At 30.6% G+C, this 11828-nt stretch overlaps 2 protein-coding genes across 2 annotated transcripts; one reads left to right on the top strand and one right to left on the bottom strand.

Annotated features, from left to right (window-relative positions):
• The first annotated feature begins 1890 nt into the window (after positions 1-1890).
• On the top strand, positions 1891-3467 carry LOC102605420 (3-ketoacyl-CoA synthase 2-like). The gene is made up of 2 exons (XM_006349673.2): positions 1891-2477; positions 2550-3467. The coding sequence occupies exons 1-2, from the start codon at positions 1932-1934 to the stop codon at positions 3339-3341; spliced, it is 1338 nt and encodes a 445-aa protein (XP_006349735.2). The 5' UTR covers positions 1891-1931; the 3' UTR covers positions 3342-3467.
• A 307-nt stretch (positions 3468-3774) lies between these two features.
• Positions 3775-5080, bottom strand: LOC107061020 (protein ELC-like). The gene has a single exon (XM_015309679.1). The coding sequence runs from the start codon at positions 5078-5080 to the stop codon at positions 4031-4033; it is 1050 nt and encodes a 349-aa protein (XP_015165165.1). The 3' UTR covers positions 3775-4030.
• Between the last annotated feature and the right edge of the window lie 6748 nt (positions 5081-11828).

Below are 11828 nucleotides of genomic sequence, written 5' to 3'. Positions count from 1 at the left end.
TTTAATAACTAAGATTTAGTAAATTAAAATAAAGCCTTAACTATGGTTATTTGGAAAATTAATTACTTCTAAAATATTTTCTCTCAAAAGATTTTTACAATCCCACAATTCTAAATCAATATTATATTTTTCTTAATTATATATAAAAAAGACTCTTTCTTATTTTGTGTAAATTTCTTAAATATATAATTATGAGTAACTAAATATTTAATTACTTTGTCTTATTTTGATTATATTATCATGAGTAAAAATAAGACAAAGTACGTAAATATTTATTCGGATATCACTTCCCAATAGAAAAAGGATAGGCAACTATATTTATTCGGCTCACAAGTTGTCAGAATTAATAACAATGCATTGATAAACGCTACAAATTATTGGTGGACCAAAATGTATTATGGGAAGGATAGCAATTATAGAGTAGATATAGTAGTTGGACAAGTAATTATGTCATTGTCACAAATTTAAATAAATTAATACTCCCTCCGTTTTACAAAGAGTGGCCTAATTTGACTTGGCACGGAGTTTAAGAAAACAAAAAAGACTTTTGAATCTTGTGGCCCTAAATTAAAGTTATGTCAAATGTACAAAATTGCCCTTTAATCTTGTGGTCTTAAACATGTCACGTGGAAAGTTGAAAGTAAAATGTTACCAAAAAAGGAAAGGGGCCATTCTTTTTGAAACAGACTAAAAAGGAAAGGAGACAATTCTTTTTGAAACGGAGAGAGTATTAGATTTAAAGTTAAGGTTAAAGATTAAAATTATTATTGTATAAATTAATTTATTCCAATCATAACATCTGTCATCGTTTTCTCCATCTTCTTAGTCGTAGTCTCGTCTCTGTCGTATCATTGATATCTCCGTGAAATGAGAGGGTTTAGGATTTTAAAGAAGTTAATCAAAAATAGTATTAAAATAATTGATGTGTCAGCAAATAGAGTTGTTATATATGTCAGGTGGACGAATATTTTATAGACAAACACACCATCAATCATTTTCATACAAACATTTATTGTAGTTAACGTCTAGGTGTGTTTCGTTAACTATTGGGTGATAGTTCAAATAGAAAACTTACAATCCCAATTGTTTAAATATGAAACTCAATAAAATGAAATAGTTTAGATGTATTATTGATCCTTTTAACTCTATAATTTATTATATAAAGGATTTATTTAACTGTGCTCTTTTGACTAACTTGAAATTGAGCCAGTATATTGAAAATGCATTAATTGATCACCTCTTCGAGATTAAGGCCAATCAAATTTATTGTAAGACTCATAATGATCAATTTTACGAAAATTTCATTCCATTCTAAAAGCTCGTAGCGTCTTATATACCGTCACTATATGTAAATAATTCTTACACTATCAGGTATTCCAAATAATATCTACACCTTCTATAAAAGTGAAATCCGAAATGTCAAAAAATGCATTTGGAATAAAGGTATTTTTAACTCATTACATAACAATAAGAGTATTTTTAATCCAAAGTATTGACGACAAGGGTATTTTTAGACTATACTTTAAAAGAAAGATATTTTTATTCATCTCACATAGTTTAAAGACATTTTTAACCCTTTATATTTTGAAAATAAAATATATTACTCCCTCCGTCCCATTTTATGTGACACTTTTTGGATTTCGATATTCAAACAAGTCTATCTTTGACCATAAGTTTTTCATAGATTTTTTAAGCATTTTGAATTATCAATTATTGTGACTTATACTAATATTTTTTAAGTCAAACATTTCCTGTCTTAAACTTTCTCACTCTCGAAAAACGAAAGTGACACATTGAGACACATGCCATACCTATTACAACCCCACACGAAAATGACTTGATGGTGTAAGCTATATACTATATAGAGAAGGGAAAGTAAGGTATGTTGAGATCCAAAATTATCACTCTTCAACAAGGCAATACTTTCAACCATGGAATTGATCATAACATACCCTAAGCTTTTCTTCATTACATTAACATTAGTACTACTATTTTTCTTCCGCAAAAACAATAAACGAAGAGTTTTCCTTGTAGATTTCTCATGCTACAAGCCCCCGAAAAATCAACAAGTTGATAGACAAACATTTGTCGATAAAAGCAGCAAAACTCTTTGTTATAACAAAGACTCACTAGAGTTCATGGACAAGATGTTGGAACGATCCGGCTTAGGTGATAAAACGTATCTTTCTAAAGGTTTGTTGAAAGAACCTACAGATATGAGCGCGGAAGCTGCTAAGGAAGAAGTGGAGATGGCGATATTCGGAGTCATAGATGAACTTCTTCTCAAAACCGGAGTTCAATGTGAGGATATTGGGATGTTGATTACTGTTTTTGGTGGATACAATATTATGCCATCAGTGTCTAGTGTCATTGTGAAACGTTACAACCTTAGACATGATATACGTACATATAATGTTACTGGAATGGGATGTACTGCTGGCCTTGTTGCCTTAGGCCTTGTCCAAAATTTGCTTAAGGTAATATACTATAAACAATTTTTTTTATCGTATTATCTGTTGTTGTTATTATTGAACTCTATTGTTGTGCAGGTGCATGATAACTCTTGTGCACTAGTAGTGACCAGTGAGAGCACTACAGCAAATGTATACAAAGGCAATGACCGGTCAAAATTATTGGCTAATTGCATATTCCGTGTGGGTGCAGTAGCTCTTCTCCTCTCCAACAAACCGTCTGATGTGAATACATCAAAGTATGAGCTCATCCACACCGTCCGATCTCAAACATCGGACGATGATCGCTCATACAACTGTATTTTCATGGAAGAAGACGTGGAAGGACATCGAGGTGTCACAATCAATAAAGATCTATTGTACGCAGCTATGAAAACCATTCGATTAAACATATCCACTGTAGCTCCTTTAGTCCTTCCTCTATCTGAAAAATTTCGTTACTTGGTAAATCTTATTAGTACAAAAAGCAAGGTAGAGTCTTATAGTCCTAATTTCGCGAAATCCATTGATCATTTCTTCCCACATGTCGGTGGGAAGCCGGTGTTGGATGACTTGCAGAATAAGTTAGGATTTAGCGATGAACAAATGGAAGCTTCTAGAATGACATTGTACAGAATTGGTAACACTTCAAGTAGTTCGATATGGTATGAAGTAGCTTATGCTGAGGCAAAAGGTAGGGTGAAAAAAGGAGATGCATTGTGGCAAATAGCATTTGGGTCAGGTTTCAAGTGTAACAGTGTGATTTGGAAGGCAATTCGATCCGTTAATCGCGATGAGATGAATCCATGGCGCGATGAAATTCATGAGTTCCCCGTGGATGTAAGTGATATCGAAGTAGTCCCGCCGGACCTATTCGTTGCTTCCAAATAGGATAAACTCATGTGTTACATGCTCATTTTGTTTTCCATATTCCCCTGTTTTATTTTTGTTCTTCTAAGCAAATTTTCCATTTATAGAGAATGGTGTAATTTTTATGTACTAATTTTTAATGATCGATGTCACTTCACTAAAAGCTTTCTTTATATCGAGGGGATTCAAAAATTATATACAAAACGAATGTTCTTATCCTGTTCAAATAGTATAATTTTCCAACAAAGGAAGTTCAACTACTAAAGCCCCTTCGTTGCAATAGCTCCGCCCCTGCTAGACTCTTTCTAGATATTCAAGACTACGAAATCTGAATAGTTAATATAGTCAAGCTACAGAGGATAAAAGATTATGAATCAGGAAGGATATTAGAGTAACTATTCAGATTTCGTAAGATTATGAATCAGGAAGGATATTAGAGTAACATAATGCATTTCATTGACTTGGATAAGTCAAATAACAAAGTTTGAGGTTGATTCAACTTTGGCTTTCTATACATGTAGTTAGGGGATGAGCCAGTGTAACTTTGGTTCAAACTCTAAATTTGTAACAAGAAATTCATTGAATATGTACAAATTATTAATTCAGAACTTAGTAACTTGAAAGAATTAGAATTCTGAATCCATAAACTTCAAATTCTGACTTCGCCTCTGCATATAGCCCTGCAGGAATTCACATCATAAACCATTCAATCAATGAAGCCATTCGAGAGATATTCCCATTTTTTCAAGCATAGCTCTACCAAAGTATTGTTCTTTGGCCAAAAGTCTCACTTGTTTTATATATGTACCAAAAGGCATTACCCCTTGCTCAACTGCCTTATCTAATGAGTACATCAAATCCTCTGTTGCTTTATCTGATGCTATGCTATCAAGTAGTATCTTTGAATTCTCGTCAATCGCTTCAAATTCATCCTCAATTTTATATTTTGAACTTAAATCTTGATCCTTATCTTTTAGCCAACTCGACAGTTTATCCGCTTCATCTGTCAAGATTTTCACCCTTTCCTTCAATTCCATCATTTCATTTTCACTCTCATCAACCGAAAACTCAGCAACAATTACCCTTCTAACCATATGTTCTTTAAGGCTTGAAAGCTCCTCAACTTCTTCATGAGTCTTGGAGAGTAATTCTTTCATGTCATAATGAAGTGTGCACGAGAGACGGTCAACAGCCTCCCTCCTAGAAGCTAAAGAAGGGTGAAAGAAATCGTCAGTTGAAGGCGAATAGTAGAAAGGATGATTATGTGAAAAGATCTTGAAAAGATTGTGTACAAGGTCAGAGAGGTTGCAGCCAGGGTACTTCCAATTTACTAAGTAAAATGTTGAAATAGCACCTGATGAAGAGTCAACAAAAGGATGATTATCATAAATTGGATAAGTAGTATTTGTTGACATGAGTACAATAGGGGCTATAAAAGGGTAACTTTCATGTAACCAAATGGTAAGAGGGATTGAAGGGGTGGAGGAAGAGAGTTGCAACTCTCCGTTCGCGTTGAGTAAGTTGACACTAGTGCCATCGTCATGCATGAATGCATCGATGGAAGGTTTGAAAGAGAAATAATCTTGAAGAAAAGAGACGAGATGCCTTCGAATTATACGTTTTTGGTTAGGATCTGTGTAAGATGGTGCAAAATGTGGACTTGTACAAGAAAGTGCAGCATCTATGAATTGGATTGAAGATGGAGGTGTTTCAAAGTTTGTGGAGAATAACTCTTGAGCTAATGATTTGAAGTAGTCCATTTAAGTTCAAAGATTGCTGATTTTTAGGAGTAATGATCAATCACTATTTATAAAGTGAATTGAAAAAAAACTAGTTTGAATACTTCAATACCCCTTAAACTTGTCGGTTTATATAGTCTGTTTCGATTGAGCACCTGAACATATGATAAAATGTTCTTATTAGACACTTCTGACTCAAATTTTGGAAAAGTTTATGCGCATGTTCTCAAATGTCCATTATATAAATAAGTTAATCACTTAAAATATGTCACTTTTTTTAAATATAAGTATTAGTCTCAATTATAAGTCGTTAAATCTTTGACATGTTCCAATTGATGTTAAAAGAGGTTAGATATTTTATGTCATTTACTTATCTACATGATATGTGCTTGCAAGAACACACGTTGAATCTATTTCAAATTTACGTTGGAAGTTTCTAACATTAACACTTTATCATGAATTCAGGTACTTAATTAGAACAAATCATAGCTCAAGGGTCTAAATGTAATCTACCGTCAAACTTAAGGGGTTGTCGATGTATTCGGCCAATAAACAACACTTCTATCCTCTAGACTCTCCTATATAAAAAATGACCCATAGACAATGAAGTCAATTGTTTATAATGTTTTTTAAGTGTTGCGAAGTTGCTTGGAACTTTGCTTTTGATGTAAGTAAAGGTGTTTTCTAGCTTCAATCTGCTCAATTTTGTGAGTCAACGACTAACAAAATGTTATAGAAATGCAAATATTACATTAATAAGCAAATTAGTTGGGATAGATAGTCACTTATGCGTTAATAAAACAAAACTTGTTGACCAAATTGCTTGCTCCACAAGTGTTGATTTGCCTCTTTCTCATTGTTTATTATGCATCCTATGGCTTGGGAATTGGCATGGAAAATATGGAGGGGGGCCAATTATTAGGTGATAAGATTTGCTAATAGATATACTTGTTTGACTAAGTAAGAACAAAAAACAGAAAACAGAAAACTGTTTTTTTGGGGTGTATAGTTGCATTTTAAAGTAAGAAAGATCAAATTGGCATAAAAGAGTGGGAAAATGCATGCTCAATTGAATTTTTTTATCTGATCAAGTTTTGATGGATACAATTATTCGACATCTATGGTGATGAGAAATAACATGTACTTAATCAAAAGTCATGTAAAATAATTCAAACACCATCATTATGAGAAAATAATCTATGGAAAAAGATTAAACAAAGTGAAAAATGAGCAAGAATAATACAAGCGTTGATCACCGACTTAATTATTACAAAGTAAGAAAAAACTATTTGATTCGAGTACGTTAAAAGTTAATACTTTTAGAAATCATTGATTAAAAAAACTTTGCGTCTAAGACTGATTTTAGGACTGGGTAGAAAAATTTTGAGTTTAATAAAAACAATATTTAAAGTTAGATGACTTTAGGCTCAAAGAGTTCTACACTAATACACACCATATGTTTTTATGTAATTTTAGGTAAAACAATTTAAGCAGTTATGATAAAGGGTAAACTTGGGAATAAACATTTGGCAGGTGTTTGTTAGCAACAAATTTTTGAGTGCTGAAATATTAACTGCAATATTAAAAAAAAAAGGGTAATTTGATGAGTTTTATCAAGTACAATTATGTTGTTCTCTTGATTGTTTTTTTTTTAAAAACTTCTCAGAGTGATTAGAGGACTTCCAATTGTGTATTTCTCGAATTGTAGGATACTTTGAACCTCGTAGAAATATAGTGTGTTTGATCTCCATAAATGTCGAAAAGTGTTTTGTTTTTCCATGTTGATCTCTAAGCGGAATTTTGTTGATCACCCATTTGAAGAACTTTTTAGTCAATATTGATGCTTTATCCAATACTTGTTGAATGTCCTCGGAAAGTTATTTAATCTCCATATTTATAGTTGTAGGCAGTCCAAGTGTAAATTGATATTCTTGTCTCATTTTAATTGTATCATATAAGTCATCAAGATTATCACAAATATATGTGATGAGATTTTTTTGATTGGTCAAGACATGTCATTTTAAGCACTTGATAAAAAAAAATCTGATACTTGAATTTGGTTGGGATTACCGCATCATTTGAACGCATAACATCATCTTATTGGTCTTAAATTTTACTGAGATGTCATGTCAATTGACACGCGGCATGGATTTGGGCCTCAAAATGAAAGTCTTTGGGCTTGAAAATGATAAAATGGACTACTATAGTTAATAAAATTCAAATTAATTATTCAATCAAAATAATTCAAAATTTAAGAATAGCTATTAATATATACTATTCAGTCATCTAATTTGCCAAACATAGCCAAAGTATACACTATATATACATTCAATAGTACGTATATGGTGCGTATATGTTATGTATACTTATATACATTATATGCATAATATATGTATATTAATATAAATTATAAAGTGTATGCTATCAATATATTGTCCAAATGTTTTGTAAACAAGATGGCCCAAAAGTATTGGACTGTAACTTTTTAAAAACTTTTATTCAAATTTTGTATGGACCAAACTCAATAACTTTTTTGACATGTCTACAGTGTCCATTTAGTAATATATATTTTTCATTTCCTATTCATATTTAAGTCGATCCCTTTTTGTTGAGTTTCCTACATTTTATTCTTTTGTTTCTGACTAATTAGTTTGCTTAAGGATGAATTTATGTGTTACACTTCCTTAACTGTAATAATTTTATATTATACAGAAGTGATGCTAATCTTTAGGTAGTGCAAAGGAAAAAAAAAATGGGACATTATACTAGTGTATTTGCAGTAGCATTATATTTTCACCTAAAATTCTAACTGACACATTTGTTTTCATATCATTGATTGAATTCAATAATGTACTCCCTCCGTCCCATTTTATATATCCCTTTCTATAAATAACTGGACCACAATACTTGTCATTTTATAAAATTTATGCATAAATTACTATATTTTGACTATTATACCCTTGATAGAATAGTTAATTAATCTTGAAAATGTATTCATCATTTATTATAAAGTTGACTTAAGAAAACATTAAATAAGGGTAGAAGGGTAAAGTTACATCATTTCTTAATGCAAGTGCAAAGTAAAAAGGTGACATATAAAATGGGACGGAGGGAGTACATTATTGAATTCAATCAATGATATGAAAACAAATGTGTCAGTTAGAATTTTAGGTGAAAATATAATGCTACTGCAAATACACTAGTATAATGTCCCATTTTTTTTTTCCTTTGCACTACCTAAAGATTAGCATCACTTCTGTATAATATAAAATTATTACAGTTAAGGAAGGTTTTTCTAAAATATGTGTCCTTTCCCAAAAAGGATTGGGTCAAATTTGAATCGCATAAAGATTTGATTCGCCCAAAGTTGCTCGGATTAATTGTTCATCGATCAGGTTGTGAGCATATATTATTCTTCAGAATCACTAGAAAACTGAAGCAAAATCAAATGGTAAATTAATCAGACGAAAATTATACATGACAACTTAAGTCGTTTCTACGTAAAAACATCTCAATATATATATATATATATATATATATAAAATACATAAACATGACCCTTAACTTGACGTCAGCTAGCAATTATGATCTTTAACTTTGGATGTGCACAAGTAGACACTTAAAGCTGTATAAAATTGAACAAATGCACACATTCGTCTTACATGACAATTTTGTGTCCTACATGTTGTCCTACATATATTATGTCATGTAGGATACGTGTGTCTACTTGTTTAATTTTATACAAGTTTAAGTGTCTCCTTGTGCACACTCAAAGTTGAAAGACATAATTATCCATAGAAATCAAGTTAAGAGTCATGTTTATATATTATGGCTATAGCCTATATATATTGAAGGACTAGTGAAGAAGCTGAAGAAAAAATAGAAAAAGAGTGGTACGTACCACATCGTTGAACAATGAGTAAATACAAACATTATCGCTATATTAAAAGGCAGCACAGATCATTTGCAAATCTCACGCAGCCACGCAGTGAGCACAAAGCGAACTATTCTTTCGCCTTTTACTAAAGAATACCGTGTGAGCATTGCAACTAGTGGCATACGCCAATTTTTGGAGGGGTTCTCTTCTATGAGTACCCCAACAATTCTAGTTTAATAATTAGATGTTTGACATAACATATTTCTTAAAATGCAATAAATAAAATAATAACTTACTATTGTTCATTATTAGTAGTATATAAGTTATCTCATAAAGAGAAAGTAATTAATTCTTGCATTGAATTAAAAATACAAGAATACATCACTATTTGTAAGTAATAAAATAATACAAAGGCATGCATAATTAATTTGATTTCATTTCACATTTATGCTCTTCAATTTTGAATATGTACAAATAGATATTTAAAGTTAATTTGACTTCAGTTCACATTTATGTTTTTCAATTTTGAATATCTACAAATAGACGCTTTGAGTTGCAAAAAAATGAACAAATAAACACACGCGTTTTACGTGACATCATGTGTTCTACATGGTGTCCTACTTATATTATGCCACATAGAATTCATTTGTCTGCTTGTTCAACTTTATATAAGTTCAATGTCTATTTGTATACACCCAAAATTGTAGAACATAAATATAAAATGAGTTCAAGTTAAATAGCAATCGTAGGTATTAAGTCTAATACAAATATGTTTATTTTCCTTAAAAATCTAAACTACTAAATAAAAAGTTAAAATTAAGGAAAGTGAATTTTAACATGTGGGAATCAAAATCTTTCAATTATTTGAAACTTTTGACAAAGTGAGCCTAGAGATGGCACATTCCCACCAAAATTAAATTAGAAGAGGAAAAAATAGAGGCAACAAGAGAAGATATAGTGGCCTTGTATGGTCCGTTGCTACTCTTAGATACTACTAAAAAAATTGTTGAATTGTCTTGTTTTTCCTATCCTATTAGTAGAATTTTTTCTACTCCTAATTCTATTTATTTATAAAAAAGAAACTAATCCTTTTGATTCTTTTATAAAATTGAAGATCGTTCCTTCCTGCATTCACAATGTAGCGTGTTCAGAAAATCTTGTTTAGACAAAAATTAATGTGTATGTGTGTATATTTATATATAAACAACTTGTTAATAACCAAAACCCAACAAAGGATTGTGGTGGAGTAGTAAGTATTCCTTCATCCGTCGGGTTCAAATCCCCTTGAATACAAAGTCGCCTTAAGGTAGCGTTTACGACTTTCAAGCGGTACCGGACACCGAGTGGAAAAAAACAAAACTTGTTGACCAAAAAGAGAAAGAAAGATATAACTTAATGAAGTTTATCAGAAAATTGTAGTTAACTGTATACCACTCTAAATTTAAAGGATTAATACTTGAAAACTTGATATGTTAATCATTTGCTATTTTCGTGTTTAAATAATACTCTAATTTTCTTTAATGTTAGATAGATAGATATAAATAAATATTACCTTTATCAAAAGAAGGTCCTTAATTAAATAATGAATTAACAATTGGGATTATTAATAGTTTATGGACTATGGTATAACAGGGTTAAAGTTTTGTTATAAATTGATATACTTTTAAGACCATTTGTATTTTCTCACCTACTTTAGTCACTAACAAATCAAATGTCAAAAGCAAGTAAAGTAGTAATAAACACGTTAAAGAAAAATAATGACAGCAACCCTTGCTTTTCTAGGTGGTTGAAGTGAACTCGAATAAAGACAATCATATGTCATGTAGAAACAAACCAAAAAGCAAATTAATTTTTCCACACACTCGATGTCTGATATTCATATTAAAATTCGATTAATCTAATTTTTTGTGTGTATGGCCTCATTCTAAAAGAAGCGTTCTTTATGTCCTATGAATGAGTTTTTCATACACAAATCTCAAATTCAATATAATTAAAAAAAAAAAAAAAAAGCGGTTATATTCACTGTATCATAATTTTTTTAATGGTATAAAAGCAAGCATAGTAACCTAGTGGACCTTTTTTCACCGACCTAAGACTAGGGCAGTTTAAGAAGAAAAAAAAAGAAAGGGATTTTTAAAAATTGTAAAACAAATTAAATCGATGATAATATATATTGCTTAGGACCACTGTCCTATTTTGTTTTACTTTCTTTTCTTGGAAATAATAGTGGAGAATTTCATTACTTGGGATGTAATTGTCAACAATTACAAAATCGACATAAAAAATTAGGGATGGATCTTAATATTTTTGTTAACTAACATATATATGATGAATACTCCCTCCGTCCAACAATAATTGTCCATTATATTATTTTGAGATGTTCAACAATATTTTTTCACTTTATGAAATTAATGGATTATTTTACACTTAGTTTCTAATTTACCCATATCATTAATTATAGTCATTTTCTTATTACATTTTTCAATACATTGTATTTATTATATTCAAAGGGTGATATAGTAAAATTATCCTTCTATTTATAGTTTCGTATTAAGAGGTGTGTCAAATCCATAATGAACAACTATTGTTGGACAGAGGGAGTAATTTGTTCTCGAATTGAAGCATCAACTAGAGCTGATAAGATAATCCTATTAAATAATGATGGTATTTATCGGTATTTGTTATCTTTTACTAATTATGTATTATTAAATATTTTTCATCAATTATTGAGTAACTTTATCTGCTAATGCATAGAAGAAACCACTTAATATTACATTTATTGAATTTTAAAACTCATGTATTTTTTATTGACCATAAAATACATCATTGAGTGTTTAACAAAACTAATGACATCTTTAATTTGTATATAGTAACTAACAAAAGTAAAATATG

Source organism: Solanum tuberosum, unplaced genomic scaffold (genome assembly GCF_000226075.1).
Source record: "Solanum tuberosum cultivar DM 1-3 516 R44 unplaced genomic scaffold, SolTub_3.0 scf00110, whole genome shotgun sequence".
In the NCBI taxonomy this organism is placed as follows: domain Eukaryota; kingdom Viridiplantae; phylum Streptophyta; class Magnoliopsida; order Solanales; family Solanaceae; genus Solanum; species Solanum tuberosum.
This window is presented reverse-complemented; position numbering and strand designations above follow the sequence as displayed.

Bases quoted from the DNA above. Each gene is read 5' to 3' on its own strand.
- LOC102605420 (XM_006349673.2), top strand. From the start codon at position 1,932: ATGGAATTGATCATAACATACCCTAAGCTTTTCTTCATTACATTAACA. The intron at 2,478-2,549 runs GTAATATACTAT...ATTGTTGTGCAG, and splicing joins TTGTCCAAAATTTGCTTAAG to GTGCATGATAACTCTTGTGC.
- LOC107061020 (XM_015309679.1), bottom strand. From the start codon at position 5,080: ATGGACTACTTCAAATCATTAGCTCAAGAGTTATTCTCCACAAACTTT.